The 20,426-nt window shown below is 38.2% G+C and overlaps 1 protein-coding gene across 3 annotated transcripts in view; it reads left to right on the top strand.

The window, feature by feature from the left end:
- HHIP (hedgehog interacting protein) overlaps positions 1–20,426 on the top strand; it is a 96,383-nt gene that overhangs the window by 60,360 nt on the left and 15,597 nt on the right. For all 3 annotated transcript variants that reach the window (XM_082611630.1, XM_082611629.1, XM_082611628.1), the window contains exons 8-11: positions 3,519–3,640; positions 5,910–6,033; positions 6,987–7,117; positions 11,001–11,082. In XM_082611630.1, coding sequence (XP_082467756.1) covers positions 3,519–3,640; positions 5,910–6,033; positions 6,987–7,117; positions 11,001–11,082 — 459 coding nt within the window. The remainder of the gene's footprint in view (positions 1–3,518; positions 3,641–5,909; positions 6,034–6,986; positions 7,118–11,000; positions 11,083–20,426) is intronic.

Below are 20,426 nucleotides of genomic sequence, written 5' to 3'. Positions count from 1 at the left end.
TGACACACGTGATGGATTTTAAATAAATTATGGTTCTTATTATCATAGCTTCACTTAACCGATGATGACACGGTGTCATTTGGAAGGAATTGAGCTACATGTTAACATTTTTTTATTTGAAAGAAATTACAAATACTGAAGGAATTCAGACTGACTGTTTACTACAATGAGCCATAAAGAAAGGACCGCTAAGAAGAATGTAGAATGAGACATTTGGGGTATACTTGAAAAATGCTAAGAATTGTAATATAGCAATTCTATGATGAAAGCTTTATCTAATCTGTGGTCTGTTATTCATACTAAGGGGTATCTGGCCACATTTATTCATTTACTAGTTATTTTCGCTATTTAATATTTATTGAGTGTGCACTACATGCAAGGTGAGTATTTCTCGAACTTTTTCTTTTTATAATCCCTCCTGCTCTTCATCTCCCTTCCATCAAAGTCCAAGTCTACAGTTCATTTCCTTTTTGGCATCTCAGCAGATCTTAAAATCTGGGCGACAGGGACTACTTAAGGTGGGTTCAGGAAGTGGATGAAACTGTCACATTCCATTCCTAGAGCTCAGAACCGGCAGATACCACCACAAAGCAGCACTTTGAAGTCAAGCAGCCTGAGTCACCACAATCCCACTGGAGCCTTCATGTAACCTTCCCGGGGGGTCCGGACCCTCAGTGTGAAAACACAGGGCGAGGTGCCTTACAGCCCTTACGTGCGGCAGGATGCCTGTGCTGTGGAGTCTTACCTCTTCCCGTGATAGAGGGCTGAACGGTCTGCCTCCCTCCAAGAGTATTTCAAGCAAAGGAGGATTTAATAAAGCAGAGAGGAAACTAAAATCATTATTGGCTAAAAGTAAAGCTGGCTCTTATTAAGCACCTTGGCGCAGAGTAGCAAACCACGTATCATGTGCCCATCATCTGATTGATAACTGTCAGCCACCACTCTGAGGTAGCTGGCATCAGGAACCTCCCCCTGCCTTTTTTTAAAGACTTGAATCTTTAGATCAGTTTTCAGTTCACAGCAAAATGGAGCAGAAAGCACAGAGATTTCCCTGCCTCCTCACATACATAACCTCCCCCACCCAAGTGGACCATTTGTTACAATTGATGACCCTACACTGACACATCATTACCACTCAAAGACCATAGTTTACATAGGGTTCCCTCCTAGGGTTGTACATCCTATGGGTTTGGACACATGTATAATGACATGGATCCACCCTTATAGTATCATACTGAGAAGTTTCACTGTCTGCGCTCTTTTTTTATATGAGACTAAAGCTTAAAAAGGCCAAGTGGTTCTTGGTGGATTTGATATTCAGTCAGAGCTAGACCTCATGGTCTCCAGCAAGTCCACCTTTGGGAGACCTGGCCAAAGGTCTGTTTGCTCTTTCTTTGTTAGAAACACAAAGCTTTTTTGGTCAGAGTTTCTCCATTTTCAAAAGAAAAGCAGTACAGGGGCTTCCCTGGTGGCGCAGTGGTTGAGAGTCCGCCTGCCGATGCAGGGGACACGGGTTCGTGCCCCGGTCCGGGAAGATCCCACATGCCGCGGAGCAGCTGGGCCCGTGAGCCATGGCCGCTGAGCCTGCGCGTCCGGAGCCTGTGCTCCGCAACGGGAGAGGCCACAGCAGTGAGAGGCCCGCATACCACAAAAAAAAAAAAAAAGCAGTACAGGAAAAACTTCTCACCCTGTATGGACTTGGTTCCACCTTAAGTCACAGCAGGTCTGTGTCAGGATCCCTGCCAGACGTTGTATTCTGCGAATCTTTGAATTAATGAGGACAAGAAAGTGACTGCGGCCACAGAACCACTAACCCACCTTTGGCAGGTCAGGCTACCATGAATAGGATCATTTGGAGCCAACAGGTTTTGTTTCACTGTTGTTGTTGCTTAAATAATTGCTGCATGTGACTCTTCTGTCTCTTAAGCTCCAGAATCTACTCTCAGATTTTCATTTTAATTTTGTAATTTATTTAATAGCCCCAATGAATTTGTTTTTGTCATTAGTGTATTTTATTGGCCTAAAACAATGATTCTCAAAGGGATGATTTTGCCCCCAGAGGACAGTTGGCAATATCTAGAAGCATTTTTGGTTTTCACAAATTGGAAGGAGGAGATCGTGTTACTGCCATCGAGTGTATGGAGGTCAGAGATGCCGCTAAATATCCTGTAGTGCTCAGAACAAACCCCTCTTCCCCCACAAAAGAGAGAAATATCTGGCCCCAAATGTCAATAATGCCAAGCTTGGGAAACCTAAAAACAGTGCAAGACTGTTTTCCAAATTTGTGAGAACTTCAAAAATGTTATCCAACTTCATTCTTCCCCCAACCCAAACTCCCCATACCTAGTCACTCATTGACTTAAACATTCAACACATATTGAGCCCCTCTTATATTCCTGGGTTTGAACTGAGGAGTAGAAATACAGTGATAAAGAGGTCGGAGTGGTTCCTGTTCCCATGGACTTTACAGTCAGTGGCTTAAGTCACAGAAATATTCTGGCCCCAGATTGGGGGCGTGAACACAAAGTCAGAGTCCACATGAAAGACCTCAGTGGTTGTGGGGATCAGCTTTATTTTATTCCTTGAATTGGAGTGCATGCTTTCCTTCATTAGAGCAGCCCGCACTTTAGAACGTAGTGATTCTATGTAAGAAACACAAAACCAGTACTATAACTATTACAGGTTATCCGTGACTTATGATGGGGTTAAGTCCCGATGAAGCCATTATCAGTTGAAAATACCGTTAAGTCGAAAATGCACTTAATGGTCCTCACCTACCGAGCCTCATAGCTTAGTCTAGCCCACCTTAAACGTGCTCAGAACACTCACACCGGCCTACAGTTGGGCACAATCTTCTAACACAGAGCCTATTGGATGTTGAATATCTCATGTCATTTATTGAGTACTGTACTGAAAGTGGAAAGCAGAATGGTTGCAGGGATGTGGAATCGGTGTCAGTGTATCGTTGTTTCCCCTCGTGATGGAGTGGCTGACCGGGAGCTGCAGCTGCCACTGCCCAGCATCACGAGAGAGTATGGTACCACGTCATTAGCCCAGGAAAAGATGAAAATTCACAATTGGAAGTATGGTTTCTACTGAATGTGTACTGCTTCCACAGCATCATAAAGCTGAGTCATCATTAAGTTGGGGACCAAGTGTTCTGTAGCACGTGTTGCAGATGTGAATTGATGGTGCCCCCATTCTTACTCTTATACTCTACCAGTGTATTACACATGTGCTATTCCTTAACAACAGACTCACAAATGTTCTGAGTCAGTGTGCACATTCATAATGGAGGTAGATACCAAGAGAAATTAAGAAATATACTCCAGAGATCATTAAACTTCAGCAGAGTCAGCAAACAGGATGTTTCCTTCGGTGGTTTTTAGAGGTTCCAAACTAAATCGCCCATAGGATCCTTGCCAGCCCACAAAGGATTCCTATGTCAGGAATCTCTGGTCTGAGCTTAGAAGATACCCCGGTTGGAATTCATGGGTATCACCCCCATTTTGTCACAGATGTGCTGTGGATCGACACCCCACTGACATAAACATCAACTTAACAATACTTTGCTCAGACTCCAATGGAAAGAACAGATCATCAGCCAGAATCCTACAGATAATTAAGGGAAAAGATTATGGTAAGTAGAGCATAATTTGTTGATTTGGCTTTAGTTTGGGCTTTGTTTTATTTTAATATATTAATTGAAGAGAAAAGGATTTCTGCAAAATGAGCATTTGGGAAAGCATCAAAATACTGACCTAACCATGATGAGGGCGTCAATTGCTCACTTTTTAAAGGTCCAGTGACTCTTACAAGCTCTAGGGGTTCCATGTGGGTAATTACCTTTCCCATGGATTGAATGGTGCTCTGTAGGTCCAAAAATTTAATGGACCTTCAAAAGTTAGCAGTTTATATTTTGCTCATCTGAGAATCGAGATGAATACCTTCTATTTATTTAATATATAAGGGAGAACTTGTCTTAATGTCTTATATACAGAGGAAAAAAACAAGTGCTAAAGGTAAGAAATTTCTCAATACCCAACATACGAGTCTCAGCAATTAGGAAAGTTATAAGTGTTTCAAATAAGAATGTATTTTTTAAAGGTGTTTATTTTAGAGAAAACAAAGTAATAGACTTATAAAAACATGACTTATTTACCCAAGTCATGAAGATGGAATGTTTAGATCTTATTCTTAATAGCATGATTACTAGAGTATTTAGAGATACATATTAAAATATAAAGTTAATATTTTTCAGTGTTTTTGTATATGCTCCTTTTAGAGGAAACAACGTATCAAATATGATTATGATTCAGGGAATATAGTAGATGAAGATTATTAAATTGATTGCTTCTTCTATTTATTCATTCAATATGGTTATTTACTTAGTACCAGGAATGAAGCAGCTGTGTTGGTTCATGTGGTATTCAGTTATTTTACTTTATTTTTTTTCAGGTATTCATGTATGTGTGTGTGCATCTTATAAAAGCCAAACCAAAGAATAATGTGGTTAGAAAAAAAATCTAATGAGTCACTAGCTTGTGGGAATTTTGGTTATATTTGTAGATTAATTTCTGCAATCACATTAATTGGGGTTCAGCTGAAACTGGTTATAATATTGATGGCCTTACATTTATGTATTAAACACACAGCCACAGAATCCTTTTACAATGTGTATATATATATACACACACACATATATATATGCACATACATATATAATTTTATTTGTTAACTGTACCTCGATAAATCAGGAAAAAAAACCCAAATAGCCACATCCACAACGCTTACTACCTACCAGCTCCTGCAGTAAGCACTTTGCAAACTTCAGTCATTTCATTTACAGAGAAACCCTATGTGGTAGGCACTCTTATTGGCCACATTGTACAAATGGGGGAACTGAGACACAGAAAGGTTGACTGTCACACAACGTAAAGTGACAGGATCTGGATTTGAACCTGACTCCAGAGTTCATGACCTTAGTCTTTCAGTTACGCTGCCTCTCAGTATCCTGTTTTTTTAAAACATATCTGTTCTACTTTTTATAATATCGTATTCACCATAATCACATGGGGAGGGGGGAGGACTTTAGAATTACTGTCTTTCCACAGAAGCTTTTACCTAAAATACTTCCTGTTGATAGTGACTTATTTAAGTACATAATAAGCAATTTTCAGATTAATTTGCAGCTGACTTTATCTTTTCCATTGCAACTGGCATCCCTGTATTCAAGTACATAATAACATGCCTGGAAAGACTGAGATACATGTCTATCCACATGTAATTCTGAAGGAATGACTGAAATAGACTTTGCTAACCACATGACTCTATAAAAAAAACTCTTAAAACATTTTAAATGAAGATATTACTGGACTAAGTGACAGTGTTTTAAAATATGCAACAAATGTGGTTTTGAAGACCTTTTATGTACCATACCTTTATTTTCTTTAAAGCTTGAACATTTATACATTTTATAAAATTTGAGAGGTCTGGCTCAGTTTAGTAGGCATATGCAAAAGCATTTCTACAAAAAATTCAATATTAAAAAAATTAAGTATTTTTTTAAGTATTTTAGTTCTAAAGTCCATGATTTTGCAAAATATCCAGATTCTAATGTCATTGAAAATTTTATACGTCTTGGCAGTTATAATAACAACAAGCATTTGCAGAGCATTTTTATTTCATTCCGCTATGCGTGGAAGCCCTTTACATTATATTTAATTACATTATATTTAAGCAAAAGGGGTAATTATTTTCACTAAATATCTACAACAAGGATCCATCTTATACATCATGGAACACATTTCAGAGTTAAATTACTGTAATAATTGTGGTGTGGCCTACATTACCTTTCCTTTATGAAAATACATTTCATTTGATCTAATGTTATGTTTTTTTATTTCCAGAAAGTGAGCCATCACTTTTAGAATTCAAGCCATTCAGTAATGGTCCTTTGGTTGGTGGGTTTGTTTACCGAGGCTGCCAGTCGGAAAGACTCTATGGAAGCTACGTGTTTGGAGATCGTAATGGGTAGGTTTCCTGATACCACAGTTTGACAGATCAAATGACATATCCATTTATTATTGGGCAAACCATCATAAAATATTCAAATGATTGCCTCCCTTTGGAAATCAGGTGTGGGACACACATAAATATTATTATTTACTTTTAGTTCCACCATGTTTGGTGGGATAATTCAAGAACTTCCTAAAAGATGCTTTTTAAACATACTTGATCAAATTCATAAAATAATTTTTAAGAGCAGAGAGGTCTTCAGATAGACATTTCATATTATTTAGAGTCTTCCCTTCATCCTTAACATAAACTTACCATGATCATGAGTAAATTGAAAACTGTGGTTTTACGTGAGTTGTATAAATATTTTAAAAATTATCTGGAAGGCTAAGAAGTTTTGCTTTTGCCAAACTTTTGGGACTTCTGGCAACAGACCTTAATTTGTCTCTATTCATAGGAATGCTACAAAATTAAATTTTAGCCTAAAGTTTAGAGGTCACATTGTGGATAATTATAAGAAACTCTGTGATGAAACCCAAAATAAGAATCTTGTTCCCCAAGTCACTGGCATTCAGGCATATGGCAGAGCTGATATGCTTGGTCGCTGAAAGGAACTAAAAAAGAGTACTGACCCCATGATCTTCCCCCATCCCTCTCTCTGATTAATAGCACAGCATGGAATCTAGTCCTGGAGAGGAAGTATCATTCTCTGGATGAAGGGGAGGGCTTTTCTCAGACTCAGGTACTTTTAGGACCCCATCTCCAAACAAAATATCATCTTAAGTACTTTCTCTTCACATGGGAATTTCGGCATATTCACACACATTATGGGCTATATTACTTTTCCTTTTAGAAGCCAGGTCTGTGGCACAACAATTATTTATTATGAGTTTTATTTTAAACATTTTATTGTGTTTTTTAGGCAAAAGCATATTTTCATCGTAGGTTTCTGGTATGTTTTGTTGTAGGAATTTCTTAACCCTCCAGCAAAGTCCTGTGACCAAGCAATGGCAAGAAAAACCACTCTGTCTTGGCAACGGTGGTTCCTGTAGAGGTTACTTTTCAGGTCACATTTTGGGATTTGGAGAAGACGAATTAGGTACTGTACAAACTATTTCTGTTGTTTCATTCTCAATCTTTGCCCAAGAGGCTCTGTTCTGCTCTGAAAAATAAGTATAACAATCTCATCCTCCATTTGTTGGAAATGTAACCTACAGCAAAGATGACCAATTCAGTATTCTCTTCCAATAAAATTTCTCTGGGGGTCTTTAAATCATATTCCTCCCCCCCAGAAATATGAAAGTAATAAAGCAGAAAAATGGGAGTCAGGAACAAAAGAGAATTTTTGAGTCTTGAAGACAGAGAAAATTTTAAATGTCTACTGATATTTTTGATGCAGCTAAGTCATTTGTTTATATTCTCTATCTGAACCTTTGCACTTATCCATGTCTCTTGGAATAAATTAAAATTTGTTGTAATCTGAATCTCACTTTTTTTTTTTTTTTTTTTTTTTTTTTTTTTGTGGTACGCGGGCCTCTCACTGCTGTGGCCTCTCCCGTTGCGGAGCACAGGCTCCGGATGCACAGGCCCAGCGGCCATGGCTCACGGGCCCAACTGCTCCGCGGCATGTGGGATCCTCCCGGACCAGGCCACGAACCCGTGTCCCCTGCATCGGCAGGCGGACTCTCAACCACTGTGCCACCAGGGAAGCCCCTGAATCTCACTTTATCCCTTATTGTTTTGCCCATTGAGGCATGAAATTTGTGCAAGATAATCTGACTTTGTAGATCTGCTTTCCAACAGAATGGAAATTATCTTCTCATTGATAATCTCCAGGATAACATACAATTTATTTGTTGGTATGTTATCAAAATGTATGCAGCTTAACAAGCAAAAAGAAGTTGATATTGGAATGTTACCAATCAAAGGGTGAAATGCTACCAATTTTAAATTTCAGAGATAAATGTAGTTTTCATAATGATTCCCTTTAAAGAATAATATCTAAACAAACTATGGCTACCATGCTCCTTTAGCCTTGGGGATAAATTTCTAGATATTAAGAAAAGTTGTGCTTCTATCTATATCAGAATTATTAATATTTTTTTAACTTTTTAAATAAATTTATTTATTTATTTATATTTTTGGCTGTGTTGGGTCTTTGTTACTGCATGCGGGCTTTCTCTAGTTGTGGCGAGCAGGGGCTACTCTTCATTGCGGTGTGCAGGCTTCTCATTGCGGTGGCTTCTCCTGTTGCAGAGCGTGGGCTCTAGGCTCGCAGGCTCAGTAGTTGTGGCTTGCGGGCTCTAGAGCGCAGGCTCAGTAGTTATGGTGCACAGGCTTAGTAGCTCCGCGGCATGTGGGATATTCCTGGACCAGGGCTCGAACTCGTGTCCCCTGCACTGGCAGGCAGATTCTTAACAACTGCGCCACCAGGGAAGTCCCTAAATCAGAATTATTTACTCTAAACACGCAGATTTGGTTTTCCTACATCAAACAGAGAATTCTTCAGAAATACATCCATGCCATTCACTTAGGTTACCAAGGGACTCAGACAAGTTTCCTGAAACACAGCACACAGATTTCAAAGCCGCAGGAATATAAGGATTCAAAGAAGAGAAGTCCAATCTATCTTTTTCTTGTTCTAGCATTGAAAGCATCTTGCATTTAATTTTCCCTTGAAATTGTCCTACCCCATTCAAATGAACCAGAAGGATACCTTTTCTAGCTTAAATCTTCTGTAATTGTAATTTAAACGTCATTGGCAAACTCTGATTTTAAAATATAAATTAGGGTCACATTGTTTGTGGCAGAGTTAGAGATGAGTATTTAGAATCATTTTGATGAATCATTTTGATTTCCCCAGACCTTACTGCCAGTGACTCACCATCATTCATGCTATTAGCATCACCCCCATTAAAATATCCAAATATCTGTCCACACTTAATACAGTGTTGGGAGGAGAACCAAGAAATGAAGCATATACAGTTCTTACTGTCCAAAAGCCACAACATAGTGTATATTTCATAATTAAAAATAAATATACTTTCACTCTTTAATGCAAAACTCTTTGGTTTTTAATTAAGAGCCATATAAGAAAGTGAGTTAGAGCTTTCATTTTTTGAAACAAAAAGTGTTGAGAGTATTTTTTCTACGTGTGTGTGTGTGTTTAACTATAAAACTAGGATGGGTTTGTTGTAAGGACTAAATGCGGTAAACTCCATAAAGTACTTGAAATAAATATGATATTTTTAACTTACATTCCTTTGCCTTTTAACGTCATTTTTATTTTTTCTGTTGTGTCTGTGTTTTTAATGTAAATCCCATAACATCCTTCCCAGAAGTGAGAAAGCAGTAGGGTGTGCTTAATACACAATAATAAAGTAGAAAAGAGAAATATAGACTAAATCAAGACCTATTTCATGAATAAGAACCAAATATAAAGGTTAAAGCCTTATAAACATATAATCATAAATACAGCTTCTAATGCCCTATTCATGTGATCAGTTCTATATATTGAATTATATGGAAGGAGTGGTAATAAACGAGAGCGGTTCTCTCCTAAGAGGGTACTCCTCCTGTTGTAGTTCATTTTCAGGAATACAGCCTGGCATCAGGAATCAGAGACATGGAGCTGGGATTGAGCACAAGGGTCTCTCTCTCTCTCTCCCCCCAGCTATTTATTTTAATATATTTTGTTTAAAAAGCTAAATATTAAAAAGGAGTACCCAATGCCATCTGGCCTCAAATTATCAATTAACAGTAACAACTTGGTAACCAAACCTTTGAATCTTGGGTGGAATAAATCAAGATAAAACTTGCCATTCCACACTCATTCTACAACTATTTATTGAGTACCTATTCTGTGCAAAGCTCTGCTCTAGGAGTTGGGGATACAGGAGCAGATAAAGAGGTAACAATCTAAACTGTTTTCATGAAATTTACATCCTAAAGGAGGACAATAAAAATAATTTTTTAAAAATATATTGTAGGGCTTCCCTGGTGGCACAGTGGTTGAGAGTCCGCCTGCCAATGCAGGGGACACGGGATCATGCCCTGGTCCAGGAGGATCGCACATGCCATGGAGCGGCTGGGCCCGTGAGCCATGGCCACTGAGCCTGCGCATCCAGAGCCTGTGCTCCACAACGGGAGAGGCCACAACAGTGAGAGGCCCGCATACTGCAAAAAAAAAAAAAAGAAAAAAATATATATATAGTACATTAGTTGGTAATAAGTGCTTAGGAGGAAAAATCTAGTTGTAAAGAGGGATAGAGATGGCTAGGAGTTGGGACAAGTGTACTTTTAAATAGAACAGTCAAGAAAGATGATATCTAAGCACAGACCTGAAAGGGGAACAATGCATCTAGTGGTGGTCTACTGACAGGAGCCTGAGATAGGACCTGGGACAGACGCTGAGGCGGGAGGAGCCTGGGACACCAAGGGCCTGAGACAGGAGGCTGGGACAGGAACCTGCCTTGCATGTCCAAAGTCAGGAGGTGAGGCTAGAAACATTGCAGATGGGGTCAGAGCAGTAAGGGGGAACATTGTCGGCCACTGTCAGGACTTACCTTTGCTGGGAGAGAGATTAGGTGCCATTGGAGGGTATTGAAACAGAGGAGTGTGATCCAATTTATATGATCTAACTTGCCTTTTAAGGAATCCCTGTGGCTGGTATGTTGAGAATAAACATAGAAGAATAAGAGTAGAAGCAGGGAGATCAGTTAGGAGGCTGTTGCCATCTTCCAGGTGAGAGATTAATATCTGCTCGCACTGGAGTAATAGTGAGATGTGGGGAGAAGTGACCAGAATTTGCATGCACTCAGGCAAGTGATCTTCTGTGGATGTATGAATATATAATATATGTATATATATACACATACCTACATACACATACATACATATTATATATATATAATAATCTGCTAGGCAAAAGAAGGTAAGACTTTGTAATACTGCGAATTAACATTGTATTTCTCTCTTCATAGGTGAAGTTTACATCCTATCAAGTAGTAAAAGTATGACCCAGACTCACAATGGAAAACTCTACAAAATTGTAGATCCCAAAAGGTGAGTTTTTTTTAATATTCCGTTAAGTCAAGTAATATTCTCTTAGTTATTCCAGTGCATTCAAATTAGTGATGGAATTGCAATTAGCCCTCAACAAAGATGAACATTTCCACCCTGTCCATCTGCTAAGTGCTCTCCTGAGAGACCCTCAGTTCCAGTCTCTGAGGCCTAGACTTGAACACCCTGAACTTTAAAGGCCTTATTTCGATCACGTTCATGGCATCTTTGTTGTCATCTGAAAGCAGCATTATATTTGTGGAATCAGCGTCCTCACTTAAATGTCCGAGGAGGAGCCTGATGTATGAGGCAGCGGCTTCCGCTCTCTTGTTGGAAGCAATAAACCCTCCTTCCCTTTCGAGAAAACCAGGAACATTCTGGCAGACCTTAGTATGCTTAGTACAACTTTTGTTAGGTAATCGGGATAAGTTATTTCGGCAGCTCAACATTGGAGCCTCATTTTATAACTGGATGCTCACAGCTTCTGTGACTAAACAAATGAAAACTGAAGAAATATTTTGTTATTTATTTCAGCAAAAGGAAGATGTGAATGTTTTAATCCTTTAGAGAATATAATTATCCCTCTCCTGCTCTTCTCTACCCACCCACCCAACTTCAACACACACACAACTTTCAAATTATCTTGAGTCATCATTAGTCAGTTGTTAACTTCATGGATAAAATCAGAACTCTCAGAAGCCGCTAAAATTATATACTGTCAAATAGATATTAGCCATAATTTTAGAAACAATTATTATAGGACTTCAGTATCCTCACAAATACGACTACTGTGGAATGCCAGTAGTGGTCAGACCCTAGCTTCGCTGTGCTGTGAAGTTCTAATTCTTTCTATGCTAACTTAGCTTCATGAGCCCATTTGCAAATTTAAGTTCCCAAACTTCAAGTCCCTTTTAGGAGAAAAAATTCCAATAATCTGAAAAGTTTACTAAGAGCATTCATTTAATTCCACTTTAAAAATATTTGTAGGTTATAAATGGTGTATGTTTTTCTGAAAAATTCACTGACTAACAAATGGAGATTTTTGTCCTTTTTCCATACCCTAAAACACTATCTGTCCTGAGAAAAATATAGGTTGACATTGGTGCTGCAGAACCAGAAGAGACCAAAAATGGTCTCTCTGTGATAGAAGGCATCACATACACCCACTTATCACACAGTGATAATGACAGTTTTCCTTCTCTATTTAACAGTCCACATTTTCTTTCACAGTAAGAGAAGTACCCATCTACACACTGTAAGGGTTCTTTTCTTCCTTGAGTGTGAAACCAGTGTTCTTCTGTGAGAAGCAAAGTAATGAATGAAAAACAAAATATCAGACACTTCGGTGATTGTTGAAGGTGGCAATATTAAGAACAAAAATCAAACCAGTGTTAATTCATAAAATAGCATTGAACGATTCAGAATGAGGTCTATGATTTCACTCAGATCTATTGCCATTAGTTTCAAAATAGCCATTGTTATTCCATTATATTTGTCAAAGTTGATGTGCTTTTGCAAGCTTTCTGGTCGTGTTATTAATTCTCACTGCTTCTCACAGAAATGTTTCTCTCTTCCTCTGGATTGTTTAGTCTGTTGGTGGTGAGTTGAGGTGAATTTTACACCTTCAGTCCATTATTAGTGTCTAATTACCAGGGCTGCCATAAGGGACCTTGGCTTTGTGATCATGGGGCCTCCTCTCGTAGGGTGGTCTCAGAGTGACATACCTGAAAGGCCTGACTTCTCATTATGGTGCCTGTTTCTGGTGAGTCGTGTCATGCGTGCGGCCAGGGTTAAGATGTGTGTTTGGTTTTCAGAAGGTGGGGGGATTAACAGAGTCCCAGAGACACAGTCCTTGTACACAGGCCCAGGCATACATTTCAAAATTAAACTGAGTATAAGAAAACAAATGTTTTCATAAACATTTGTTGGAAGCCTCATGCTGTTTCGATTTGGATGCCAACGTTTGTTATTATAGTAGTTCTGCCCAGATGAGTGGAAGTTCTATATAAGCAGACACTTTTTAGTATATGTGAACGGGATTATTTTGGAAACACGAGCTAATTACTAACCTAGCTGTGTTCAGGATGTCTGCTTCAGAGCACAACTGTTTTCCTAAAATGTTTGAGAGAGAGATTGAAGAAAGAGCCTCATCAACGGAAAAAAAAATAATACACAGACATTTCTTGTTACATCAAAAAACCTAACTCAAATTAAAATCTTAGATTAACTGTATTCTTGTGAAAGAGCCCCAGACTTGTTAGAATAATGTCTTCAGAATGAATTTCAAACATTCAGTTGACTCATGACTCTAAAAGAGAATAACTACAAATCATAAAATTTTTATATTCTGTATTATGTATCATAGAAGTTACATTCCTACACACCATAAGATTTATGTTTTTTCTCTTTTTTTCCTACACACACACACACTCACATATAAGAAAAATGAGGGAGTTTTGAAACGATATGTAATATTCTTTGGTCATTTTGACAAAGGCAGACGAGGTCCCAGCATTACCAGCTCAGTCTGTAAGGGCAATCTGGTCTCAGGCCATATGTTACATAATCATTTACATAAGTTTAAAATCATTTATGGTGGGCATCCTTCTCAGAAAAGGATGGCAAGATAACCTGTTATAAAAAACAAATGTCATTGTTTGCAATCAAAAAAAAAGAAAATTCTATGAGAATACAACCAGCTTTCTCTATGGCTTCACTAGAACTCAGGAGTTTTTAAAGGAAAAGCAGAAAAGGGAGGAATTTTGCCTCCCTGTTAGAACAGGGATACCTTCAGAAGTGGAAGAGTCTCGTTTCATGGCAGAGTGGAGTTAGGCGAATCAGTACAGTCAATCATTCAGCTTGCTGGGCCACTTTGCTGGGTCCCCCAAAGCCTCAAGTACTGGGTTCTGCATGCCCTGGTCTGGGATGCTCCTTCAGCCAGCAGATGTCAAGGCATTGAGGACAAGAGCTGGACACTCATTTCAGTCTCACTTAGTAGAGCTATCTGAAGCCTGTCAAGATGAGGAAGTCTATCCTGGCAGCATAGGCCGTCACACGGTCTTGTCTCTGAATCTTCCTTAGTGTGGATGCTGCATTGTGTCACCATACTGTGCTCCTTCGCCTGTCAGTAAAGTACAGGTAATCATTCTGCTTCTGCTTCTGCTTCATTTCTGTAGAGCACTGTGAAGATAAGTAAATATTGTATTTAAAGCATATGCAAGTCTTTAGTACCATTGGTGTTCATTCCACGCATTCAAGAATTATTTTCAGGTGATCTCTCAACTTTTGAGGTAGTGTTAGTTTCAAAATTGGGGTCAAGGTGTCCACGGAGTTTTAAACAGCCCTGAGTACCTAGTTTTCGAATATCAAAGTCATGTCTTAGAGGCTTGCTCTTTGTTAAATCTTTTCAGAATCACACAAACGCTCCTGAAGGATGGAGATGAAAGAATTCTAACAGAGTTTTGAACTTTACAAGCTTTAGTTTTATAGAACACAAATATTTTCACACTATTGAAAAAGATTCTTTAATTTTTGTTTCAGATAGACTTAAACTAAATGATCTTTTCTGACCTGGAAATGTTTCCAGGGTTATTTCTCCAGGAATTCGTAAAATAAAATCATCCTTAAACATGTCGATTTAATTCCTGTGTACCCAGTCTTACTCTATTTTAACACGTTGCTTATCTGTTAATCCCCTAAGTCACACAACCCATTCCCTTAAGAGGTCTATAAGTTAACAGTGCAAATTCCCAGCTTCAGAGGTCATCTTGCAGAAATGTCCTGTCCCCAGACTCTTGTGTGACCAACATCAAAAACTGCCCTCCTGTCTCCTCCCTGCCCCTCCTGTGATGACCCCACTTACTGCTCTTTGTTTATTTATTTGTTTATTTAATATCTTCATCCTACTCCTTAGTCTACTGGATGCTGGAGTGTGCTTTTTTTTTTTTTCTTCTCAAAAATCACTTCATGAGAGGAAATTGGTTCTGTTTATCCTTTGCATATGTCTCAGGGAGCCAGCAGGCAGCTCTGCCATCCTAAAGAAAGCCATGCATAATGGAGAAGGTTTAGCCCAATAAGCCAGTCTAGTCCCAATTCATCAGTCAAAGTTTTATGCAAGTGGCCTCCCTAGGTTGATAAATCCCCACAGTGCCTGTTGACCCAGCTGCCAAGTCCTCTTGCTGCAGGCGGTGTTTTCATGGCCACCCTGACAGTAATACAAACTGTTTAGCAGCTCCATTGACCTTTCAGCTATTAACAGGGACACAGGCTCGACGAGGGACTAGTTTTCAAACATGACAGAATTTCTTAACACTAGAGGTCATGAACAAGTATATGCCCTATAAAAATTCATTCAGCATGGTGGATTTGAAGTCTAAAAGACAAGGAAGCATGGTCCACACTTTTGCTATAACTTTTCTACACTTCCAATAACTATAAAGAGTATACACTTAGGTGCCAGCTTATATTTTATTCTTAATATGCTATAGTTTACATGGTAGTGTACAATATTTTTAGGGAACAAATCCTTCCTATGCTGTCAGATACCATCTGAAATTTTAAAGATATATTGAAAAAGAATGAGATAAGATCAAAGTCAAAACTTCTAGTGACTGGATGAGCATGCATACATAATATATGGTAATGGCCTAAGTGTAACTGGAATTTTATTCATATTTTACCAAGATTTGTGTGTTTCTGTATATACGCACACAAACACCCTTAAACATACTCAGGTATTCCATACAAGGCTATGTAGAGCCATCACCTATTTCAAAATATACACAAAATTATTATACCATAATTTATGAAAAAATTTTCTCTAAACGACCATGCTATTTTAAAAGTCTATACTATAAAGCTTCTTATGTTTATATCCTATTTTCTGAAGATGTGACATATGACCACAGCATTCAAGGGAATTTTCTGCTTTATACTAATTATAGTCTTTCTTAAATTATCAATTTTAAATGTTGGAATATCAGTTCCTAGAGTAATTGTACAGATTGCTATGAAAACTTGATTGAATTGCCACTTATAAATGGCATTTGTTAAAAAGGCATAAAATGGAGAATATGAATAATTAAAATTATATTCTTCAAAAAGAGCCTCATTTTGTTAAGAGCATTTCTTTTCAATACCCATGTTTCTCCCCCACCTGGGACATGGTGGAAATCTGATATTATTAGACCTTCTGAATCTCTTCTACTTTTATTGTGACAGTGTATCATCAGATGTTACAGTTCTCGAGATAAAGGCAGATTTAATCTTGAATAAAACAGCCACACAAATTTGCAAAAAGATGGTTTCTAGAGGAAGATATACTTTTTAAAGAAAAAAAAAAACTACCTTAGCATCACTTTTTTACTAATTCATTTTAGTTGAGTTAAAAAAATCTGTTGCTTAAATGACTCGTTTTTGTCAACATTGACAAATGAATCAAAAGGTGTAACATCAAAATTTGGGAATTTGTCATCCTAATAGTCTTTAAAGAGAATTTAAACTGACATTTTTGTGCTATTTTAGAGGACAGAAAATGATTTCAAATTTTACTTCCCATTTAAAACATTTAGTGATATTTAAAATTTCTGCCTTCATAGAATATAAAATTAAAACACTAGTAGATCTACAGTTTTTTAAGTGGGAAAGAGATTTATTTTTTAGATGACTTCTAAAAGAAAAATACTATAGGCTTTAAGACTTCTGAATTATGTTGTAATCAAAGTGTTACTTAAAATGTCTATTTTCCCAGTCGCAGACATTTCTTATTTAGTGTCTAACATTTTTATCAATTATGGCTTATGAGTCAAGTTTTTAATTTAAAATAAATTGGTTTTAGACGTAAAATTCTGAACAGAATGTGGTTCCTTCTTTATATTAGGAAGCAATGGCATTGGCTTTTTATTGTACCCTAATTTTTCAGTTTTTATTTTTCTATCATATCAAAGTACAGTTATACAAGATTAAGTCATGAGATTTAATCAGTCTGCAGGTATCTTTGGCTTGTCTCCTGTGTTCAAGATATTGTATTATGTGCTATGGAGGGAGAATATACATGAGAATTTAGTCCTTTCCTCCAAGGAGCTTATTTTTATCTTAAATCAGGAGATTGCACACATTACCTAAAACATGAACAATATTATCTGAGATAAATATTGCCACTTTGGGGCAACAAAATTATGCCAGAACATTGTACATTACAAATTGCCAGATAATGGTCCAGAAGGCAATGGGTAAAACTCACCATGAGTTGGCTTCTTGGTCCAGTCTGCTCTACCAGGGGGGAACAAGGCCTCAGCCTGGCTGCTGTACAGGCAGAAGGAACCTTCTCAGTTGACTGTTAAAATGAGAAATAAGTGCCCACAATGAGTTTCCCTCCCCCCAGGAGACATTCCTCCAGCTTTGCATGGCTCTCTGCAGGTTTCACTCCCTCCTGAGTTCAAAGCCTCACGTCCATCACCACTTTGGTTTTGTGTGCTTCAATCTCCCCTGAGCAAATCTCTCCTCCAGCTACTGCCCACCTGCTCCCTGGGCTGCCCTCTCCCAAGGTACCAAGTTTTACTTTTGCTAGTGCTTTAGTTACAGAGTTGCATGGATCTCGAGGGGTCTGCCCCAACTCTGTTTTTCCCATAAGCATTATTTTTAGTATGCGATTTTCTAGAATACAAGATTTTTCAGGAACAAGTGCACTGACTTAAAGTGCAAATGCCTATTTTTCTAATAATTGTAGTGGACCAGTTTCTGAATTAAGGACATTGCAAACATAATACAAGAAACACCTAAGGCAATTTAATAAAATTGGACTTTGTCCTTTTTTCCCTAAAAGCAGACAACCTCATCATCGGGTTTCATTAGTCATTTCTCCTAGGTTTTCCTTTTAAGGAAATACATAACTTTTCATTTCCTAATCTTCGCCTGGAAATGTATAAACTGAGGTAAGCTGATAAAGCTGAATGAAGGCGATGCACACACCCTTTTAGATACTTGTGTACAGTAGTAGTGATGTTTGGATAGGGAGATTAATAAGGCCTGAAACACAGGTGCCTGGCTCCCTTTTTCCGAAAAATGACCAGTTGAGAAGAAAGCTATGCTAGAAAAGAGTTCCAGATCATCTGGAATTAGCTGTATGAAAACTATTTCATATCTTCATCCATGTTCTGATCTTCTAAATTTGGGAATACCAAGGTTGGCCCCGTCTCGTGAGCATAAAGTTTAATATGAAATTACTGGAAAGTGTAAGTGGCTTCATTATCTGCTTTCATTCTGGTTGCATCTTTAACCATAGAACAAAATTGAGCAGGTATTTGTGAAAGTTCTAATAATTTCATTAACACTAGGCGGTCCAACTCACAGCTCCACCAAATTGCCACTGCTTTTGTCCTCTTTGAGTTTAGCACCTACTCAATCCCAAACTGCCATATTAAAGCCAGTCGACACTATTTCTGAGTGAGCGTGTGCTCAGCATTTAAATCAGAGACCTCAAAATGAAGGCAACCTTGGTCACAGAGAAAAGAGCCGAGGCCCAGCCCCACTGTTCAGCACATTTCAGAACAGAGAAATGCAGTGGTTTGAGAAATAAGCTAGAGCACTGCCTTTCCCATTCTAAGTTTGAATTCTAGAAATATACAGTACAAATTTAAAATGTTTAATATGACCCATAATGTATACAAGTTCAGAGGTATTCTTGAATTTGTTTTCTTTTCCTTCACTCTATATATGTTACTGAGGACATATGTAAAAAAAATTTTCTAAGCAGCTTACATATGATATAATGTCAAAGAAGGCATTCCTTAAGAATGAAATGAAAGCAAGCAGCTCTTAAAACGTTTAATTTTTTGGTATATCTCAAATGGTACTTGAAAAATATTCTTAGGAAATGTGTGTTGCTATCTCTGCAGCCACGAAGTCCTGTGAGACCAATATTGCATGGTTACACAGAAGCAGATTCCATTTTCTCTGTTCTCCAACCTGGAATAGGATTGTATTATGAATGTATAAGATTCCTCAGAGCAAAATTGAATTTGTATGATGTTTTATCGTTTTACCAGGTACTACAAAATGGTTATATGTAGTCAGAATCCAAAATTCTACTCCTCATGGGTAAACTGACCCTGAAAAGAGAACTGTCAACATAAGTAAGAAGCATTTAGTGAACATCCAGAATGAAGAAAATTATCCAGACTAAAAGAAAAATTAGTTTGTATGTTGACCTTGGAGAAAGGCACTAAAATGAATTATTTAAAAGATGACATAGCACTAATACACTAGTGCTCATTCCTATGCCTCAAGCTATACAAATGGGAGAAATTTCCCATTTTCTTACTTTTTTGAGGCAAAAGTGCTGAGTAATGGTTTAGGAGCAATGAGTGGTTATGGGCTATGGCTTGGATATCGAATGCTTACCGAGTGAGGAAATCCATGAAACCACAGAATCTGTGGTGGCACAGGAAGGCTGCCCCCTCCTGTAGAGGCCGTACTCCATCCAATCACAAGATCCCAGAATATTCTGTACTTGGAAGCTCCTGACCACACTTATTCATGGCCCCATTAACCACTTTTGGCTGGGCATGGCCCTCATTAAGAAAGGGGCCTCTCAGACTTGAACATGCGTGTGAGTCACTTGACAAACTGACTGAAGTGCAGATTCTGATTCTGTACGTCTGGGGAGGGCCTGAGAGTCTGCATTTCAGATGACCTCCTGCTGGGGCTGCTGCTCTGGGACCACACTGAGTGATGAGGATTTCGATTTATCAGTTTTTCTTACCTCATGACAATAGGGAAAAGCATGGAAGAAGAATCATTTTGCAAAGGTTACAGTTGCAAGGGAACACTTTTCCATGTGTCCCAATGTGACTATGGATAAAGGAATAAGGGAATTCCCTGGTGGTGCAGTGGTTAGGACTCCAAGCTCTCACTGCTGAGGGCCTGGGTTCAATCCCTGGTCAGGGAACTAAGATCCCACAAGACAAAAAAAAAAGAATAAGACAGTTCTTACATCACGTCCTTAATCACCTCAAGCAGACTGTTGTCTATGAGAAGCTATAGAATTAGCACATCTTCTGAAATTTCCAATGAGTCAGGAGTTTTATAAAAGAGTGTTACTAAAAAAAAAAAAAAAAAAAAAAAAGATTATTACTCATGATCGACGTACCTTGTTTTACAATAACATGAATTTAAAATCTGAACCCCTAACAAAAATTTCAGAATGAACCCCTTTACTTTTCATAAAGGACACAATAGATCGAGTTCTGTAACACTCACTCCAAAGATCAGGCCTGCTAAGACAGAATTTATCCCTGTGCTTCCGTGCAAATGCACAGAAGACTTCTCATTTATTGCCTGATTCATTC

The sequence above is a fragment of the Mesoplodon mirus genome (genome assembly GCF_964341445.2).
Source record: "Mesoplodon mirus genome assembly, chromosome: 2".
In the NCBI taxonomy this organism is placed as follows: Eukaryota; Metazoa; Chordata; class Mammalia; order Artiodactyla; family Ziphiidae; genus Mesoplodon; species Mesoplodon mirus.
This window is presented reverse-complemented; position numbering and strand designations above follow the sequence as displayed.